At 38.7% G+C, this 22690-nt stretch overlaps 1 protein-coding gene across 1 annotated transcript in view; it reads right to left on the bottom strand.

Annotated features, from left to right (window-relative positions):
• RASGEF1A (RasGEF domain family member 1A) overlaps nt 1-19417 on the bottom strand; it is a gene marked incomplete at both ends in the record, with an annotated part of 52361 nt that extends 32944 nt beyond the window's left edge. The window contains one exon of the mRNA XM_084265029.1: nt 19376-19417. Coding sequence (XP_084121155.1) covers nt 19376-19417 — 42 coding nt within the window. The remainder of the gene's footprint in view (nt 1-19375) is intronic.
• Nucleotides 19418-22690: the final 3273 nt, after the last annotated feature.

The raw sequence follows: 22690 nt of genomic DNA, 5'->3' as shown, positions 1-22690 counted from the left end.
TTTATTTGTATGGGGATGCCAAAGCTCACTAAAATAAATATTTATGTTGGTGAAAGATTTTTTGGAACTAGAGTTCAGAGGTCTGTAATCTCTGTAGAATTCAGAGAACTTTTGTGGTTGATGCTCTTCTCCCTGTGTTTCCTACTTCCAGAACTATTTTTTTTTCTCCACAGCTAGCCAAGATAAAAATGGGTCCATAGGATAGGCTTATCTGAGGAGAGAAGCTATAGTATGATATAGGCTGGGTTTGTGAAACAGGTTTCTAAAAAATGGCTGAAATAACAATGAATGAAATAAAGAATTAAATGTGTTTCAGAAGAGTGGCTTCCACTTGTTCAGGAAAATATAGTCAATGGTTTATTTGCTTTTCTCTCCACAAATTTTTAAAACGAAGTGGCATCATTGTAAATGCAAACCCAAAAATGTTATGTGAAGCACATGCTCATTATATACACACATGTATATTACATTGTAATTTAAAAAAATAAGCAAACAAAAAATTATTTGCTTAGCAAGAGTGAAAGGGACTTATTTCACCTTCCCTGTCCCTTCCTGGTTCCAGTGTATGTCCTGAAGTGATACCCAGTTACCTACTGTCTTTGTGATGTCTGAGTTGGTGGTTCGAAAGTAAAAGCCTTTTATGTAATGGCAGATTTCCTGGGTGGTCTATTCATAATCATAATGCTGTTAAATTTTTCTTAATTATAAGGGAGTTTTGGTCAGGTTGTAGTCTTACATGTCTGTAACAACTGTATACAGGAAAATAATCTCCAAGTGCCTTGTATTCACATGCAGCCACTTATTAGTAATGACTTAACTGCGTTGTAGTACTGACTGATAATTTGAGAACTTTCACTGAAAATAGGATTTTAAATTTTTTTTTTCTTCTTGAGTAGGGGACTAATTCCTTATGAGCATTTTATAATATGTTCTTTTTTCATTAGTGGCTCCCATAGGATAAGTGCATGGCTAGATGAGCTAGAAATCCTAAATTTATAAGGCATCCCACTGGGATGTAGTTATGCTATAGATTTAACTAAAAGGGAATAATGCAGACTAATCCTGAAGGGAAAAAAAACATCTTGGCTTGCATGAAGTGTTGCAAATGCATTAAGTTACTTAAATAACTATATTTTCAAATTCATTAATGAAGTCTAGCCTAATTTTAATCAGAGAGATTTAAAAAGGCTTTATTGTGTGTATTCAATATGTGTGCTATAGATGTGTGTTAATCAGGAGAGTCCTCTACCTAACCGAAGATGTTATATTCTATCTCTTTGTGTTGTTCCAAGAATAACTATGAGCATAACATTAAACATTATTGCCAGAATTTTCCCATGATTACACAGCAGTCTGCATTGCATTGCATTGCTAAGGAGGCTGAGGAATTTCTTCTCTCATTCTACTTTGATGCAAGACCAGTCCAGAGAAATCACATCGTTCCTACTTTCCTGTTTATTGGATCTGTTCTGGCATAAAAATTGGTTGATAAAGGAGACATTTGAGACTATAGAGGCACTTCAGTGTTGGCATTTTAAATGTCTGTTAAGTTCAGCACAATCCTGCTATATGCCTTTGGTAGATGAAGTCAAACCTACTTTTGCTGAAATAAAAAAGAGTTTGTTCAAGTGGAGTATTCTGTTCTAGGAATGGAACTATATTTTTAAAACAGAAGACAAAAAGCACTGTATATGATAATAATACTACGATAATGCTTTTCATGGGTAGTTATTTTCTACAGTAAATGAAAGCCTTGAATTGCCCTAGCATTGCATAACATAGAAGATAATTCATAATAGCTAGTACATTAATTAACTTTTATAACAGATGTTCTATGAATTTGTTGAAATATGTGCTTTACTGTTTTGTGTTTCCCAGTGAGTCTATTGAGTGGCATAACATATTTTGTTGCTGCTGAAGCTTGTTTACTGCTACTAAAAATCTAGAGAATATGGGATTACTTTATATAGTCACTTTATTTTTATAGTGTGCAGAATACTGGTGAATTTAAACTGAATTTGGTGAAGGAAGGCACAAAAATCTAAATCACATTATAGATATCTTCATGCACAAACCCTGAAAAATCATCTCTGGCCTGTTGTCAGTTGCCCCTGTCAAAACTGTCAATAACAGAGTACTGTGCCAAAGTGCCAGCCGTTGCCTTACTGGGAAAGCTTACTTCAGGCTGCCCACAGTTACAGAGAACTATGAATATACATGGTAGACAATGGAACACAGGTCCCTGATTAGAGTGCAAAATGCAAAGTGCCAATATGCATCTTCTAATTTTCAGAGTCTGCACTATCATGATAATCTTCTGAGATGCAGCCTTTTCCACAAAATCTACAAACGAAAATAGAATTGTAGGAACACAAGACAATGCTGAAATGTCCACTGGGCATCTTTATCTGGAACATAATATAGACATCCAAGCAAGCATAGCTTATCCAACTAGAAACATTACTACTTGGAAGTGATTTATTCCTTAATTAAAATGCTAGATTTTCATGAAATTTGTAAGCTTTCTAAAATGTATTGAGACAGGCTGCTCACCACTCTTTGAGGACTGGGGCTAGTGTGTTGGTTAATGAACATTCTAAGGTGCATCTTTTGGCTGGGAACCAACCTGTAGCCTACAGTGGTAAATGACAAGGGGTTTGACATGCTTATTTCTTCTAAAAAGCCTCATAAAGAAGTTAGAGGAAGTTTTGCAGAAAAGTTACACTTCTAATATTATCCTGAAAATGTCAGAAGTGCATTTGAAAGCAATTTATAATCTGTCACAAAACTCTGTTTTGACATATGTTTTGTTAATTGAACTTCTGAGGATGTGCAATTCCATAATGTCTGTTTAAGGAAGTGCTGTTGCTTACCTGTTTCACGTATTTAAAGCTAAGCTAAACTTTCATCTTTATTCTGCTCAGCATTGCTGTTTTTGCTAAAATATAATACATTATTCATATCTGCTTCTAATTTTGGCCTAACTTTGAACTGGAGATAATTGGAATGCCTCCAATTGTCTTATATGTTCACACATCAAAGAGCATTAAGTCAGCAATCAACCTTGTTCTTGTGGTATATGTATGTGTGTGTTTTCAAGGGAGGAAATACTGCTTTGCTAGCGATATTGGGACATTCGTCTTTCAAAATCAAATGATGATAAATTTATAATGATCTTACAGAAGAGGTGCCATTGGTTAGCGTGTCCAATGCTGCAGATCTGGGTCTTAGCACAAAACTCACTGGAGGCACCAGAACTCATCAAAGTGACTTCAGTTGTATTTAGGTAAAGCCCCAAATAAAGGTTGATTTCTCATTCTCTCCCCTTTGGTGCTGCCAACGCAGAAATCATAAATACCTCCAGGTATCTGTGGTGTCCTTCTCTTGCTATTCTTTTCATACTAATTTCCTCTTTTCTTCCTCCAAACTGAATCCAAATTCAGGTGACACTCATAAGGAATGCAGTGGGACTAGAAAGATGCTTGCTGTTCAGGGAGTGGGATTTGCTGGATGAGTTTGAGTACTGCTTGGGAGGATGCAGTGTTGCATGGTCCAGCTTTGCTGCATTATTGCCTTTGTACAGAAAACTTATGGTTTGAAATGACAGCAATTTCCTAAGAAACTGATAATGTTGTAAGGCACATGAGTTGTCCTGCAGGAATTGGAAAATGCCAAGTATCTGGGAGCCTGATGAGACAAGGGCAACAGGCTTTAGGTCTGGGCTGGCGAGTGCTGCTTGGGACTGCTGTAAATGGCAGCCGGCATGAATCTCATCACATCAAATCAGGAAACTTGTAGAGGCTCTACTATATCGTGTGCTTAAGTCCTGCTTGAAATTTTGCAAGTGTCCCATCATAACTACAGTTGTTTAAACATTCATGCAACCTCACAAATGTTATAGTGCCTTTTTCTCCCTACAAGCCAGATGCAGTTACAAACAGCCTCTCGCTCTCATATGCTTATGGATGTTTGTAGTGCATGAAAGAATGAACACTTTTCTTTTTTTTTCTTGGGGATTAGCATGTTAAGTACTAAAGTGCTTTACTGAATAATTTGCAATAAGCCATATTACTTTTTTCTACAATCACAAGTCACTACTTTCATTACTGAGCTAAATGGCCTTATTTTCTTTCTTACTGTTTTTTCTTTATAATCTCTTCCTCTATATGGTGATAACTTTCACAGCCTGATTCTGCGTGTACTTTGTTTTTTAAACACAGGTACAAAAAGGCCTAGGATGAGGAAAAGAAAAAAAGATTTTGCTAATGTTTTGGTTAAGCCTGGATATACTCTTTCTATCAAAGTGACTATTAATATTCTACACTCCCAGGCACTCCACAAAATCAAGATAATAGCACTCCACATGTTACAGCACTGAAGTTATTACCCCTCAAGTCAATACACATACGGAGTGCTTAAGTTTATCTTGAAGCTGCCCATTTAGTTTCCTGCCGAGATCTCTGCTCAGTTTAGAAGATAACCAAAGTTATTATAGATGCCAAATGGATGATATATCTTCCTTGGCAACAGATAAAAACTTAAGAAAACAGCAAAATTAGTACCTGTATCTAAAAATCTAGTCCCTTGCTTTGTAAATGGATCACAGTTCTCTATAGCTTTGAATCTTTTTCTATCATCAATGAATAAATAGCATAAAACGTGTTTAGAAGTAGCCAAATAAATTTGCCCTGTAACTGTGTTGCTTTTGAAAGATTTAAATATTAATTCAACTACAACTAATATTGTATCTTTTAAAAAGCATCAATTGTGTCTTTAAAATGTTATATTTTACAATTCATGTTACAAAAGAAGTGTGCTTACATTGGTGCTATAATAATGAAAATACTTAATATTACTTTTTATTTAAGCTTTTTAATGTTTGAATGTCTTAATTCGCTAAAGGCACTTACAGCCAAATGATTTCAGCAGGAGTTTAGATTCTGTCCCTTTAAAGCACATGTCAGGGCTTAGATGCACTGTTGTGCTTTGCCCTTTATCTACAAGTAAGTACCTTTCCATGGGCATTTGGGTTTGTTTCAATTATATTTCAACCCCATAAAAGAGGTAACCTTTAACAGAAACAACTAACTAGCTGGCAATGCAGTCCTCAAAACTGAGCTAAGTAAGTAATCTGCTCACATTTGTGATCACTTTGAGGAATGATCCTGGGTAGTTATGGCAAATGTCCCAACATCGTCTTTCGTATCATTTTAGTGATAATTTGTGTTAATATTTCAGCTGCAAAGGACTTAAAGAACATTTCGAGACCGTTTCAAATTTGACAAGAGCTTGTGGCTGTCTACAATTTAGAACAGCAAGCTGCACATTTCCTGTTGCAGCAGCAAAGATGCTCAAGATTTTATTTATTTAGTGGGTTTTGGTTTTTTTTAGAATTACTCAAATACAGCTGATACACACACACCCCCCTCCCCTCCCCATGGGTAAAAAAAAAAACAAAAACCCCAAACCAAAGGAGGAAATCAGCACATTTTCTTTTTAGTTCCATGTTAGTAGAATAAATAGTTTGATAAGACTATGGGAAAGTTGGAGGGTAAGGCTGGATTGAAGATGCACAGAAGTTTTCTTATTAACATGTCAGTGAAAAATGAGGAAAGAAAAATCAGCCTGGGGAAGGCATCACTTACCTTTTAAGCTTTTAACCTTTCCCCAAAGGCCTGTTCTGCAAATCCATTGAAGTCCCATGTTCAGCTACCAGTACTTTTTGCTACCCATCTTTTTCTTCCTCTGCTCCAGCCATCTTCTTCCCCCTTCCCCCAACTCCCTATTAAAAGGAAAGCTCCGGAGAGCTCCTAAGTAACAGGCTCTTGCTTTCAATCAAAGGAAAGCGCTGAATAGCCTTCCACTCAGAGTGAGTTCAGTGGATCTAGAGTCAGGGCCCCTTCATTAATGAGAAAGGAATCTGTCCACCTCCTGAAATCTTTCAGCGCTCCCTCAAGCTGACTGAACCACACAACTTGCATTTCTCATAAATTTTCCCCCTGTGGCTACCATTCCATTTCTCTCTTTCTCCCCTACATCTCTTGAAAACCCAGTGTGCAAAGGTAATTTCCCTGCTCTTACACAAGTAGATCCTGAGGTTTCTCATCTTTATTTGCCCATTAGGGGATGCCTTTTCAATTTAGTTCCCTCCTTTCCCTGGCCCCCAAACCCTTGTGTCAGCGAAATAATTAGCTGGGCTAAGAATTATATACAAAGAAAGCTAACATTTGCATTGGGCTTGCCAGGCGTGTGCACAGTGCAGGTCCAAACATTAGTTTTGATTGTCAAGCTCAGTGGTTTCCACAAACTTTTTTTCAGTCAAATCTCTTGTTTCAGTTCACTCCAACTGAGTTTTGTTTTGAGTTTGTAGGGGTAAGAATGAACCCTGGAAATTCAAATGCAAAGCTCCACTGGCACAGCTGCTGAAACTTAGTCCAGTTTTGGTGAAAACCTCATTAAGCTAGCATAGTATCTGCTTGGTTTTGGAGATTTTTCCTAGACTTTTTTGCGCTAATTCTATATCATAAATAGTAACATGAACTCAACACCCAGCCGCATCAGGAATTGTATGTTTTCATTTCACATGTTGTCAGAAATAGGAAGGCATTATTTGTTACTGCTTCAAAAATTATTTTTTTACTGTGCCTGTATCTATTCTATGTCTGCAATGCTAAAGGAATATTTACTGTCAATGAGAGAATAAACCAGTGAGGAAAGATGTTACGCGTGACTTGTATCAGATGGGTCCCTAGCTTATTCAGAACAAGCATCCAGTGGTTGTTCTATGGATGGTCCCATATATAATACTTTGGGGATGAATGCTTTGGCAGCCCTCTTGGTATCATCACATATGTAAAAATAAATGACAGTAATGGGAGAAGATGCTTTCTGTGTGTGGGACTGTGAATTGAAAAGGAATGGGAATTGCTAAGAAATATGTGCTTTATAGAGTCAGTGTAGCTGAGGATTGGTTTAGGTTTTGATAACAAAGATGAAGTTTTTTAGGTAGGTTTTTCCATGAAGATGATCAGGGGGCTGGAGCACCTCTCCAGTGAAGACAGGCTGAGAGAGTTGGGCTTGTTCAGCCTGGAGAAGGTTCTGGGAAAACATAATTGTGGCCTACCAATACTTAAAGGGGTCCTACAGGAAAGTGGGGGAGGGACAGTTTATCTGTGAGTGTAGTTATAGGAGAAGAGGAATGGCTTCAAACCAAAGAAGGGTAGGTTTAGATTAGATGTTAGGAAGAACTCTGCGGGTGGTGAGACACTAGCACAGCGTGCCCAGAGAAGCTGTGGCTGCCCACCTCCCTGGCAGTGTTCAAGGCCAGGCTGGATGGGGCTTTGGACAACCTTGGATAGTGGAGGGTGTCCCCTGCCCATGGCATGGGGGTGGAACTAGATGATCTCTGAGGTCCCTTCCAACCCAAAGCATTCTATGCTTCTGTGATAACACCTTTGACATCAGGCAGTTTTGACTCTTGTTAAAATATGCAGATGGTTATGGCTAAAATTCAGACTGAATTGTCAAAATTGACATTTCTATTGGTCTCTAGTGCCATTCCACTTAGAGTTACCTTTTTCTATTAATGCATAACTGATATTGAAAAATCTCCCCTCAATTTCCCTGGTGGAGTCAGGAGAAAAAGAGAAGAAAGAGGAAATGTTTTTTTTTTGATTGTTGAGCTCTGTTTGTTATTTTATGTTGATAGTACCTAGACCTCAAGGATATAGTGACTAACTGAAACTGAAATTCTGAGTGAAAAGTACCTAGACTTCTTGAATAAAAACCAGATAACTTGTCAAAATAAGCCCTGTGCAATAAAGAATTCCATGGGAGAAAAGAATGACTAGAGAATGTGCAACTGGATTACTGTGTATGTGATGTTAATTACTGTGGGTGTTGATTGCTTGCTAATTTAAATAGACATTGTCAGTGCTCAAAATCAGGGTGTGAAGTGCTGGCAGTAGCTTTCTCTGCCTGACAATCATGTAAAAGAATAATTTTTGATTGAAATCACAGATCTAGCTGTAAGATTATAGGTACAATCAACTGTTTCCCTCTTTTCCCAGGTTTTTTTTTTTTGGGGGGGGGGAGAGTTGTTTGAGCCTATAGTAACTTAGTTGAGGGTTGAAAAAGAACTTGATCAGAACATAGGGTATCTCAAGTAGAGGTCTGTAGCAGTAAGTTATGGTGCTGCCGTACAGCAAAGCACATCACTGCAGCGAGCAACTGAAATCTGCCAAACACAGTGCCAGCTTATTGTGACTCTGCCACTGGCACACAAACAGTGCGTCGGTTCTTCCTGGTGTCAGTAGTGAGTGTCCTTAAGGCTACATATTTGTGCTCCGGCCCATGCCTACTCTCCCAGCTGTTCAGGAGCAGTGCCTGCTGGCACACTCCCTAGCAGCCTACGCAGCAGAGGGAAAGTCATTTGAAAAATGAAGAAATCAAAGCTTTAAAGCATAGAACTCCTCCTCTCTTATTACTTGACACTGGAATTGCTTTGAAATGTAGCTATCACCCCCTTGTACTTCAAACAAACCACTGAAACTCCAGGTTAATACTCACTGCTCTCTTATCGCAGACTGGTTTGTGCATGTGCTGTGAGCTGCAGGAGTGCCCTGAGGCTCTGTTGTGAATCTGTGCCCAAGCCAGGCAGCAAGAAGGCATTCTGGCAGAAGTCCCTGGCCCCGATGTGTTACATGTGGGGAAACTGAGGAAGACAGCTGACCTGGGTGCCCTGGTTTCCACTGGGATAGAGTTAATTTTTTTCCTAGTAGCTGGTACACTGCTGTGTTTTGGATTTACCAGACAATGATATTGATTACACTGATGTTCTGCGTGTTAAGCACTGTCTACTGTTAAGGCCAGGACTTGTCAAGTTCCCAGGCCCTGCCAGAGAGGAGGCATAAGCCTTGCACAGGAGGTGCACAGGAAGGTGGGAGGGGGCACGGCCAGGACATCTGACCCTAACTGGCCAAAGGGATATCCCATATCATGTGATGTCATGCTCAGTAGATAAGCTGGAGGTGGCTCAGGGACTGGCTGGGCATCAGTCAGTAAGCAATTGTACAACGCTTCACTTGTTTTTTATATTCTTCTTTGTTATTCTCTTGCATTTCTAACCTATTAAACTGTTTTACTCTCAACCCATGAGTTTTGCCTCTTTTCAATTCTCTCCCCAAGCCTTGGCACTGAGCAAACAGTTGTGTGTTTGCCTCAAGGTGTCTGCCGGCTTAAACAATGGCACTGGGTCACACACTAGGTGAATTGTGGGGCTGGAGGGAGAACCTAGGTGTCCTGGACTTTTTGCCAGTCATCTCTTTCTTCCCAAGCCCCAGGTTTTACCTGACTTCCATTTTGTGTTCTAGTTTAGCTTCACCCTATGAAAGTGCAGGAAACATTTGAGTGCCCTGTGGTGCAACGACCTGCTTTTTATAGGGACAGAACTCCTAGGCGTAGCTGCAGCTCCTTGCAGTGATTAAAACTGCATTGTGCCCACAGCAGATGGCATGAGAACTGTTCCCTGCAGCTGTGCCCAGAAGTAGTTTATTTAAAACGTGTGTTTCTATTTCAGTTTCCTGTGAGAGGAGCGAGTGTTCAGGCTTTTGTAAATTCTGCCCAATAGAAACTAAAGTAAATCTTACTGTCATCTTTCCTCTATATTGCTATTATTTTAGAGGCGATTAAAAGCTTGTTTACTGTTATTGCTGTTCTGGATTTTCAGGTAGGCAAAGAATGTGATCCTTTGGATTATTTGTTGCATTGGCTCAGTTACCTATTCACTTTTTTATTGCAACTAAATTTCAGAGAAGGCTAAAGGGGGTAAAACCAGCCTGTGTTTATTCACACAAACAACTCCTGAAGTCCCACCCTTGCCACACAGGAAGGTCTGTCCTTAAAGCAATTCAAAGTTAGGGGCTGTGAGGCTCTGCTTTCTGTTTTGTCACTGTTGAGGTTGACGAGTCAAGGGTCAGGGTGTTAAACAGTGACTATAGTGCAGAAAAGAATTGCTGAGCTTCTGATGAAATACCAGTTTGCTCTTTGTGGGAGCAGTGGGAAAGGCAGCATTGGGAAGACCCAGCCTTACCAAGTTGCTGGCATGGGGGAGAGCCTTGTAAGGGCACCTCAGCTGGAGCGCTGGCTTAGTGCCGATTTATATCCACACGAGTGTGTACTCTGCATTTAACCTTAATCCTTGTGGATATGCCTGATTATTGTTGCTTGATCTGAATGGTAAGTAGCAAGAAATTAGGGCATACTACACGAACCCAAAAACGTCTGAGATATTATCTTCACCCATCAGAAACTGAAACTCTAAAATCTTCTTTAGGCTCCTAACAATTCCTTGTTTCCTTTAACACAGAAAAACCCTTTAAGAAAGCTACAGCTTTTAGAGTGTGGTTCTGAGTCATGATACTGGAAGGTGCTGGGCAGATGTAATAGCCATCAATTTCTTATTAATCATTACAAGAGAGTAGAATCTGCTCCCTCTCTTTCATGTACTGAAAGACTCTTGACTTCTCTATTTACTTTTTTCATGTTAAATTTATGATGAAAGCCGGAAGATGCTGTCTAAATTAAGAGGTGGTTATTTATTTTTTTAGAAAACACAAATCAAATTTCACGTTCTTGTCCAAAGCAGACACTTTTCTCCTGGTTATCACCAGTCTGTAGGGAAAGCCATTGCACTTTAATGTAATTCCTGAGCCATTAATCACACTGACTTATAATTTTGGAAGAGGCAAACCTGCAGTTGATTGCAGTCCATTCTTTAAACTTAAACTATTTACAGAGCATCCTCACTCCTCCCTTAAGACCTTCAGAAATGAAAAATGGTAAGGGAATGCCAGTTCCTTCTCCCATTTAAGTATGGAAACACTATTTTCAGAGCTTTTTTTGGTGTGGCAAAAGCAAGGTCAAAAGATATGACAGAAAGTAATACAAAATAACATGTACAAACTAGATTCTAGTTATAATTGGGAAATACTCAGCACTGCTGTCTCTGGTGTAGTCCTGAAACATGTGGGTACTCCCTAGCACAAATCAGAAACCTAGCAACTACTCTAATTTGTCTGCAGTCTCTGTGGCTCTCAGGGACCCAAGCACAGCACAGAGATAACTGGGGTCTGGTCGTACCCCACCTCAGCTTACTACATTTGGCTGCTGCTTTGCTATCCTAAAGTGCCCACCTCTCTTCTTTACAAGCAGAGCAGACTTACTCTTCTCATTTCAAATTATTATTAAGGCTAGCAATGTGTTATTCAGACATCATCAGCTTATGCAATAAGCCTTGATGTGCTAAGGCTATTCTAGTTTTTTCTCATAAATCCAGATTGGCTAAAATGGATGTGTGTAGTACTGAGACACAGTTCCAGTTTCATAATTCAGTTACTCTGTGTTGCAAGACCATGTATTACGCACATTTTATTTAAACAAACAAACAAAAAAAGCCCTTATTTCTGTTATTTCTCAGTAGCAAGAACTGTAATGGGATGCCTATTGCTGATTATGAAGGCTCTGAAAGAAAATGAAATCTTGACAGACTATTTCTAGTCTGTATTTTCCGAACCTCTTGCCCTTTGATGGCTAAATTGTGTTGGTATTGCTTTTCCGTATTATTTTTATTATTATTATTTCTTTTAAAAAAAGAAGACTTAAAACTTTAGTCAGAAAATAAGACATTTTTTTAGTCAGAAAATAAGACTTATTTTCAATCTGTATTTTTCACTGTCCGTTACCTAACTTCCTTCCTCAAGGACTTAAATACACGAACATCTAAATACAGAAAGAGGTAGTTCTTCTTTTTCTAGTTCTTTTAAGGGGGTTCTGGGGTTTTTTCAGTGACAATGAGGCTAGAGCCCTGGAGATTTCAACCTTCTTTCATTCTTCGTGTCAGCAATTTCAAAGAAGTGGGTTCTTGTACAGTTCTTTTTACATGCTGTACAGTACTCTCCAAACTTGGCTTGCAGGCTCTTTCTCTGCAGGTGAGAAGGGAGTGCGGGCAGGGGATGCGTTTGTACCTTGGACTCTTGGGCTAAAGCATTCACAGAGGGAGAGGAAGGCACCCTGGCATAAGCGAGCTGTGCATAGTCCAAAAGAATGACATTGCTTTTTACATCTCCACCCTCTTTGTGTGGCCTCCTTCTGAAGTTTGCAAAGTAGCAAACACACACAGCTGAGAGACAGCTAAGTTAGGATGTCTTAGCTTTCTGTTCTTTTAGTGGAAAGAGACATTAGGAACCATCAAATAAAAACAGCTGTGTCAAGTACATTTGTAGTGTACTCTGTGATTACACCTTACAAGAACTCTAAAGCCTTCAGTTAATGTTTCTTCTTCCTGGCTTACAAACTACCCATTGTCAGGGCTGGAGATCTGTCAAGGCTTGTATGTGTGGGTCTAGCACATCTCTTCATTTAGACCAGGTGATGATGGGGGGGTGAAGCGAAGCAAGGAGTGGGAATAAATCCTGTTCCTGGTAACTGTACCTAGCAGTAGTAATGTAGATGCCAGCAGTTGATAGGAGAGGAGTGTGATTAAAAATACTACAAAAGGCAGCTGGGCTGCATGGTCAGATCAGTGTGGAGAAGGGAGCAAGGCAGAGCAGGTATGTGCTGGGGGGAGCGCTGGCAGTTGAGCTGGGAAAGTCTTGCAGGTAAGGACGGGATGCAGAAGAGAGGATGAAGAGATAGGAATGAGGAAGTGGGACAAGACCTAGTAGAGTGTGTGCAATAATCTTTGACCTTAAAGCACTAAAGCCATTTAAAATGTCCCAAAATGTATTTTCTCCGTGGATGCATACTGCATGTTACTTTCTCAGACAAAGGAAAAGTACTTTCTATGTTAGTATGAATTAAGAGTTTCAAGACTGATGTCCTCTTAGATTCGTGTAACCTTTTCTGGGCTGTGTTTAAAACAAATAGGTGTGCAATAAAGACACCTCTCTTCCTTTCCCCTCCTCAAATTGTGTATTACGATGTTGAGGAGTGATTACATATTCCTTATGGTCTGTGCTCAGGATTTAGTTTATAATATGCAGCTGTTGTCCCACTTTTAATTTAAGGGTATGAGCAAGGGTGTGTGTCTAACATAATTAGTATAATTAGAGAATCTTGTTTGACAATTTAGGAGAGGAACTTCTAAACATTTTTATTTGGGATATGTTCTGTACCCTTCCAAGGAATAACTTTCCCCTTCTGTCTGAAACCTCCCCCAAAATTTTCAGCCCTTAAAGCATAAAATAAATGAACCTGCTGTTCCCAGGCACCCTCAGAAGATTGGTTTTTTCACATTCTCTAGGTGCGAACCCCACAGTGTTTAGATGTGAAAACTGTTATTGCATCTTAATTGAAGTCACCACAGTACTAAGCTACAGGCAAGGTTTTGCAAAGCATGAAGATAGATTGTTTGAGTTTCTCGGAGCTTGGAGTAATCTTTATGGCTATAGACAGATTAATCTCTTTCAGTTTAAGTATCCTAGAGCATATTTATGGCAAGCTTAATTACACTGAATCCATAATCAATTCTTGTTCTTCCCCTTTCATTTAACAATGAAACGTTAATTACCTTATCAAATATTTCAGTAATATACAATAAAGTTTCTATTAAAGAAAGTAAGGGTTATATTAAGAGAAACTCTAATCCCTTTTATTTGAGTGAAAAAAAGCATGACTAGTTTAAGGGTGAAATAATTTCTTGCATTTCATGTTGAGGAAAGTTTAGTAGTTGTGAAAAGAATCAAAGTAGCAACCTGGAATGTGTGCTTTCATTTAGATAACTAATGTTTTATTAGGTAACTAATGCTTTTAGGAGTTGGACTCGATCATCCTTATGGGTCCCTCCCAACTCAGGATACTCTGATTTGTTAGAAGAAAATCCCAGATTTTTTTTTTTTTTTCTCTTCTAGATGCAATGCTCTGTTCTGCTAAACTGGAATGAAATACACAATTCTTGTTCCGCTTCATGTTCTAAAAACGTTCATGTTTATCTCTCAAAGTGTATGGGAGCTTGGGGTGCCCAGGCTGTTACAGTGTGTGTCATCTTGGGTGGTGTTACCAAATGTGACAGAGGTACTACGATTTTCCTACTGCAAATAGGAATGTTTATTTCACTTAAAGGATGCTAATTGCTTAGCTACCATATTTTGCAAAGCTGTGTGAAGATGATGAGGGACCACTCAGAAGAAAGGAAAGATCAAACCGTAGTTTTGATGCTGTCAGAGGCGTGGGTGTTGTATGTGGGAGGTGAAGGCTTAGGGAAAAGGAATGACATTTACTGAACTTACTGCATGGACTCCTTGTAGTTCAGATATGCCTACTGATAGTGTTTATAGGGGTAGCTCATGTGTGAAAAAGGAAAAAATGACCTTATGCTTAAAAAGAAAAAAAAAAATCACTAGCCGCCATTCTTTCTAAATCGAAAAACATAATTAGCAATTCAGAGTAGTTCTTTGTGTTTTCAGAACTGTCAAATCTGTCACACACAAAGGCTACATCAGTGAAGGGCATGTATTATATTAGAAGTGCTTAATGTCGGCAAGTAAAGCCTTGTGAAAATGAAGAGCAGAGAAGGGGTCTTTAGCTATTGACTGCTGCGATTAACTGAATGCCATATGGCTCAGTTGCTCAATTCTCTGACTTGAAATATCTTCAGTGCTCTTGCATGTGCTGTAGTATCTAAAACTAAGTGTACTGCGGAAGCCGACTGATAGAAGACTCTACAGAGAGCAAACCTACCTGCTCTTTACTTCCCATCTAAACTTTTTGGTACGAGGAATCAGCTAGGCAGCATTTTGGCCATGCTGTTTACTCGAGTGGAAGAAGTAAAAATGTTTGATCTGCTATTTTCACGCTATTAAGCTCACAAAGGCTAACAACTGTGAAGAAGATCATGTAATATTTAGTCATCAAGTTTGAGATTAATGGATTAGAATGCATAGTTAGTAAAAATTGGCACTTGTCACATCTATATGAGTCCCATGAGCTTATAACAATCTTGAACATCTCTATTGTTCCAGTCACTTTCAATTTTGTTTCTCACTTTGCAGAATTTCCCAGGAGATGTAGTGGGTCAGTAGCAGGCCAAAGAAGGGCTTCAGACCTAATCTAATCAATATTGTGACAAACATAATGAAAGAAGCTATGTCACCTTGGACTCCCAGTACATTTTATCAGCTCTGCTCCTAATGAGATGTGACAGCAAGGTTGATCTGTGTCTCCTTAGGACAGGAGAGAAGTTGTGTAAGGGCTTGTGCAAGTATGGCTGTGTGATGAAGGGTAATCTGACTTCATTGCAATTGCAGCTAAAGGCTGATGCTAGAGGTCTTTGCTTACATGTCAAACATCAAACAGCTACTTTAATAACCCTCATTTTCAAGTGAACCACTTGTGTATTTAGTGCACTTTCATCTCCTCTAACATTGTCTCCATTAAGAGATGGTAACTTCTCTTTCGGTGGGAAGGTTCTAGAATTGGTTTCACAAATTGGAAAGGAGTAGTTTCTGGCTTTTTTGCTTGTATTCTAAGCAAAGCACTTTCACTTCAGTCCTTTGTCATGTTTCTATAGTTTGAATCACTGCTTTTGCAATCATATGCAACTCGATCACTTTTCTACCAGTACACGACATTTCTGTGAGGCTAAATTTAATTACGTTCAAGTCTCTTGCCTTGTAATTTTCTTCCTTAGTACTTCTTTTTCCTAAATGTAGCTGCTATCTTGGTAGTCTTCACTAATGCATTCAGGTGTGCAATCTCAGACTTTTGTGCCAGTCTAGTTTTGAGGTGGCAGCTTTGCTGAAGATTGCTTTTTGGGTAACCTAATTTTCTGTGCCCAGCAATGTACATTTCACTGTCAGACTTGACAGTTTCTGTACTTAATTCTAATAATTGTTGTTTTCTGGCCAGCTAGGTTCATAGAGACCATCTCATCTCTTGTCTTTATAGTTTCTCTGTTCTTAAGTGTTATCCACATACTGTGATGCTACCTCTACCAGGTTATTCTCAAGGCATATGCTTCCTCTGTCCCTTTACCCTTAACTGCCCACATTGGGATGAATGGTAATTATTGTCAAAATGTTCTTGTGCATAGAAATCCTGTGAACATGCAGACTATCATTTGGATATCTGGAAACTTGCAGAGGTATTGGTCAAGAAGCTCTCCTTTTCCAGAGAGATAATCTTTAGAAGTATCTTGTGGAAAAAAATTCTGGTTTCTTCTCTACACATAATATTTGAACATGGAAAATAATATGATATACCTTTTGCTTGTCCTTTAATTTAAGAGCAAGTTGTTTCTGAATCTAATTTTCAATTATTGATGTTTTCTCTATGAGGATTTCCATAAAATGCCTTGATACATAAACAGTGGAGCAAAGCTGCCTTATACATTTTACTAATCCTGCAATTACATTCCATAGAGCCTTTTTACTTTCCTTAATATGAAACTAAACCCTCCTTTACTTAACCAATGCACTAAGAATTATGGACACGACAGCTAAATCCAGCTTTTAAATCCCAGGCATAGTAGCTATGTGCTATTGCTGCTCGCTATTTCTTTCTAATAAGCTGTAGGCAGTGCAATATCTCATTAGTTAATTTTAAAAATGTTTCTCAAGGGATTGCACAGCTTATGTGCATCAGGTCCCTACCAATCCACTTAAAGCTTAAATTCACCAGACTGAGAAACTCAGTGTGGGATTGGATTTTATTTGTTGGAGCAGAAGCTTTCGTTTCCCTATAAATGTACTGGGACAGCATTTTTGATCCAGCGGAAACTATATTGAGAAAACCCCTGAACAACTTTTTCTGGAGATGGCAAACCTAACATGTCTAAAAAGATGAGCTCTCACTTTATAATTGTTTTTATTTGTAATATGCTGACACTGCTACTTTTTATTTTGCAGACAGTATTTGTTATTCTGCTGTGTAAACTGACAGAAGGAGTATCTTGTTGCAGTTCAAATGCTCCATTACTGTTGAAATTTCAATGTTATTGCTCTCTGTATAATTAACTTGAGGAATAAAGGTAATTTGAATGAAAACTTTGAGACAACATACCTCTGATTCAAATACCTGAAATGTGATTACTGATATTCTGGGGAGTGCCACCTGAGTTTGGGATGGGCTGGCCCCGAAAGACTAATGCAAACAATCCCCTAGGAACTCAATTTTGATTCTGTTCTGCACACTTCTCAGTGTACTACATCACTCTAAATCTGCCTGTTCCATACTGAAATGATCTCTGTGCGTATTCACTCAAAGTGATGTTTCTGTCTTTTTCAGTATTCCTCTCGGGGGGGGGACACACATGGGGGGACGACGGGGATATAAAATCATGTACCACAGGAACATGAAATATCAGCCTGTTTCCATTTCTCCACAACAACATTGTATACAGCCACCACCGTGTGATCTTCCTTATGGATAGTATTACATATGATCCAAGTATGACATAATACACAGAATAACCCGTTAATTTATAAACAATTTTAAATGTGCTTTCTCTGTAACTTAGCACTGACTAAATCATGCATGGCAATGTGCGTCTCAGTGGCTGAACTCTGCCATCACTGTGGTAGCAATACCTAGCGCAGAGACGCTCTCACTGTAATTTGCTCAGAGACGTATATGCCTTCCAAAACACCAGCAACACGTGGTAACAGTTAGTATAGAGCACAGCACTACGCAAAACTTACCGGGGTCTTGAGGACCATGTCTTCTCACAGCTGGAGTACCCTGTGTGGCGGAGTCTGTGTGCTTTATGCTTCCATGGAAGCAAAGGGCTGCTTCAGTGCTCCTCTTTCACGTCTACGCTCAGGCAGAGTGTGCTGAGGACTGTGGTGAGCCCTGTGTTTTCCATTGCAGTTATACTCAGAAAAACTGAAAGTACTACGGCGATGGGCGTACCAGAGGAAATTCTGAGTCTCAACTTTCCCCTACGTAGGTATCATGTGCCGGGCAGTGACTGGGAACTTCCATTCCTGCCCTTCAGCTGCAGTGAAACCAAGGCTAAGGCTGTGTTGCTGTTGTCTCTATGCATAGGGTTATAGGAACTTACATGCTAGTTAAGAGCTATTTACAGACATTGAAAAGAAAAGGAAGTATGTTTTGGGTTGGCATTTTTAACTGGCTGCTTTCTTATAGCATTACTGCTAAATTTGTCCAAAATTCTGGTTTTGTTTTGCTATGAGTTTAGAGCAGCATCCCTCAAATGTCTTAACTTGATTATCTTTTGGACAACAAAATTCCTATGAAGTGATCTGGAAATTTTCCAGTGTTTTCTGTGGAAATCTGATAGCTAGGAACCAACACTCTGGAGTTAAATTTGCTGACAACTATTACTTTTTAAATCAGTTTCCATTTGACCATTCTTTGTTCTTGATTTTAGCACAGTAATGTCCAAACATTCTTCAGAAGCTCAGTTAAATCATATGTAAAAAGTATGAGATGTATTCTGTTTAGAAACCTGAATTGGTTTCCCAAATGGTGTTATATCCTTGATAAGTAAAATAATAAGAAAGAAGGAATTCTCTCTGTTGTCATATGTCTACAGTGTGAAATCTTCCAAGAAAAAATATCTTTTGCTCTATCCTGATTTTCCTCCATGTAGGTGATGTTAGTTTGTACATAATGAATTGGTGAGGTGTGTTTTGTATTGGGCTATATAAAGGTACAGAGATTTCAATAAGGATGTAGTAATGCGACTAGGGAGGCTGAACAATTGGCAAAGGAAATGAGGAAGAAATCATAAAGGTGACTGCAAAAGATAATGACATACCTTTATGGAAAAGTGAAGGCATAGTTTAGAAAGGGGAAATAACAAGACAGGGATGTGATTATACACTGATCAAATAAAAGTTAGCGGAAGACATTTAATTTGATCTTGCATGGGCCATAGTGTCTGAGCTGAACAGTGGTTATAGATAAGAAGGGTTTAACTTTTACAAGTGACGTGTGTGTTTAGACGAGATCTGAGAAATGCATGTTGGTGAAGCAGATGACTGAGGAGCACATAATGGGTACCATAATCAGAGATTTGTCTGAAGTGGTGGAAGAAATGGGTGGTGATGAGAGGAGAGTAAGGGAGTTTTGAAAGCAAATAACAATATTGGATTTTACAATGAACTGTTGCTTTGTTCAGGGTCTTTGTTTTTCCTAGTGCACAACAGGGCTTCACAGAGTTCCAAGATTCTTTCTTCTGTACCTGCTTACAGAGTCTTCTAATGTCTGAACTAATTGTTGTTCAAGTCTAAGGCTGCCCAGTGTGATTCCTGAACAATACATATATCTAACTATAAATTATCCTGCACCAGGTCTTTCAAATAAAATAAAAAACCCCTTTTTTTGTAAGAACCATAAAAAGTAAAATACTACTTACTTTGCATTTCTTTACAACAGCTTTGCACAGTGGTTCTGCCATCCAGCCTTTCCCAGTGGGTGGACTTCCAGCTATTTCACTCTATGATTTTTGTCATATGTCTTGCCTCCTTCCCCTTAAAACAAGGGGTGCAATGGATTACTATTTGGAACACACTGTTATTTTCCATTGAAAATGCGTTGTAGTATCAGAATAAAATTTGACATGCATAGTTTTTTTTTGAGGGGAGTCACATGAAGGAGGAAATAGGACAAATTATGGTGTTACAAAAAGGGAAAAAGGCAGAATTTAAATACTATATGCCAAGAGAAGGGTGATAGGGGAGGAGTTGGATTAAACTCCCACCCCAAACCCTCAATGACAGCATTTTGTAATAGCCATTAAGAAGCAATATACAGTAAAATAGTGATAACAGTAACTTTGCTAAATTGACTGGTTATTCAACTGCATGCTGAAAACTGTTTAGCAAAAGCCTTTGAATTCAGAATTTTATTCCTTAGTGCAATAGAGGAATAATAACTCTTCTTGTCTTGAAGTACTACGGCAGCATAAACAAAAAGGGACAACACGATAATATCAGCATGATAGATAAATCATTACCTGTGTTTAATATCTACTAAACCGTCCTAAATATGACATAAAAATAAAGAATACAGATAAATTGGCAGTCATTCTGTTGACAGTAAGATAAAATGTACTGAACAGAATCCAAGTTTCAGCTGTTTCAAGACTATTGTAGTTATGCTAAACACAGAGAAAACTCACTGCAGACAAACTTCAAAACAGAGTCTTCTAGGATTTTAGTAGGAATTGGGTTGTTTGCTTTTTGTTATGGGTTGTTTTTTTTTTTTCCTACAGGGAACTCACTGTGGCTGCATTACCATGTTGTGACTAGTACCACTGAGTTGGGCGCAGGTGTTGAGAGTTTCAAGGTGGGTTTTTTTGCAGGACACCCCCCTCCCCCCCCTCCCCCCCTTCCCCATAGGAAATTAAACTAGCTGTGAGCTTGCTGGCTGGAAGCAGCCATACTATTCTGTTACAACTGAAAGTCTTTGCTTTCGGTGATGGCACAAACCCAAGTTGTTCTCCAAGCAGGTATTTCTTTAGCACCAAGACTTCTACCTTATCCAAATCTGAATTATTATCTGGAATTAAATATTTGAAGAGCTTTGACAAAGCCATGGAATAAGCACACAAAACTCATTTCACTTGAAAATAAGACTAAAAAATAGCACTTACTTGCTAACAAAATGGAATGGGTCTAAATGCATAAATACTCTATAAGGGTTTATACCAAGTAGGCTGTCAGCTATGACAGTGATAATGACTTCATGGCCATAAGGAATTAGGGACTAAATCTTCATATACTTAAACCTTCTAGTCTGAATTTTCCAGAGTTGTTCAACGTCATCAATTAATTTTGTTTTCAGTTAGTGCTTGATCTACCTCTTAGTTTAAAACAGCTTTAGAAAACTACTAGGGCTCATGTGGTATCGATCATTTTAAATCAAAAAAACCTGTTGGCTTTCAAAGAAAAATCTGATTTCTTTGATTTTAAATATACAAACAAAAGGAAGTATAGGATGTGAGAGAGAAACATGAAAATGCAGTTTCGAGTTGGTTGTACATTGTTCTTTAATACGATGCAAGACTTTTCTGTATCAGTGCTGCCTTACTTCCACACTAACAGCTGCAGATTTTGCCTGGAACTGAAGTGAAAATGTTTTGTTTGTAGGAGGGGTTTTTGTTGTAAGCTTTGTTGAGAGGTTTTGGGGTTTTTTGTTGGGGTTTTTTTATTGCATTTTTGGTTTTCTGATGGGTTTTTTTTTTTTTAAATGGGTAGATACATTCCTGATTCAGGACAGATTCTCCAGTGACTTTGAGGATGAAGATGACTTTTGTATAAATAATTCTAAGACTTTCTGGCAGGCTTTCCAAGCTCTGATGCAGATTCCATCACAACCTAACTCAGTGGGAATGCACAATTGTGTTTAGATCGTGATGTTAGTAAACGTCGTTACCAGGAAGCCAGCTATGTTTATACAGCCTTCTTGTAAAGATTTCTTTTTTCAATAAAGCTTGAAGTGCTGTAACACCAAAGGGTACTGACTTGCCATTATAGGGTATCTCCCTTTGCTTTTTCTATCTACTCAAGAGGATGACAAGTCTAAGGTGAGATGTACTGAGGAAGAAGCCCCTGAATGCCATAGATCACCAAAAGGTGATCCATGTTCAGTTACCAGGCACAGTTTGTCTTGACCTTCAGTATTAGCAAAATGTGACCTTTTGTAGGTGCTGCACTGTGAAGTGGGCATACGCATGGGTGTAACTAACACTTACTCTGTCGCTTCTTATCCTGCTTCTCGTAACCACATACCACGCTTTAAAAGTGAATGGGCTCATCTTCAGTGGAAGGTGGGTGTGCCCATATAGGGTTAAAATAGGCTGTAACTTCAAAAAACTGCAGGCAGACAGCTTCCCTTTCTGTAAAGAGAGCAGCTTCCTGCTAGCACAGATACTGTGACATATCATTGTGTATAAAGTGGAAACCCCCATCCCACTCAAAATTTTATGTAGTGGAACCTACAGCAAGTGTAAAAACATAATGACATGCTTGTTTTTGAGAAGTGGGAAAGTACTGCGGGAGGAAAAAGTTCTCATGGGGTATTTTTACCATCCACATAGTTACTTGTATACTGTGATTTGGAGGAAAAGACAAAAAAGCTAATAAATTCCCAAAGAAATTGCTGAATTTTGGGGGATGTTTTAGCAGAACTTGGTATTAGAGAATATATACCTGGTAATAGAAAGCAGCAGTAAAGCTGTTTCTGCTGCATCTTCCTTGATGAGATTATATGAAATAATTAATGTCCCAAATGTAGTTTTTAAATGTAGAAGTGCTGTTCATTGTTGAACACAAACTGTTGTGTTTTTTCCTGATATAAAAGACCCATATATGCTGCGGACTTAAAATTGGAAGCTGTGAGAGTGCTGTTAAAGAAAGGATATGTCTTATGTGCAGGTAGATTGTGCTTAATATTTCTAGTTGTTAATGCAGATATAGTCTTCTTTTGTCTTTGCAAGTCTCTGGATTTGGAAGGAGACACTTTTCCCCTGCATTTTGGGTATGTGAAGATTGACTCTTGAGTGTTTGGCAGCAGAGTCCATTTCTGGATATTATTACTGCACTTGAGTTTTGATCGAGTATTATGTCTAATGAATGCCAATGCTGCTTCAAAATATGCATATGGGTTCAATTTTAATTTTTTGTACATGCATAGCACCTTCATTTTGACTTGTGCTTCATTACGATGC

Source organism: Gallinula chloropus (assembly GCF_964237585.1).
Source record: "Gallinula chloropus genome assembly, chromosome: 5".
Classification (NCBI taxonomy): Eukaryota; Metazoa; Chordata; class Aves; order Gruiformes; family Rallidae; genus Gallinula; species Gallinula chloropus.
This window is presented reverse-complemented; position numbering and strand designations above follow the sequence as displayed.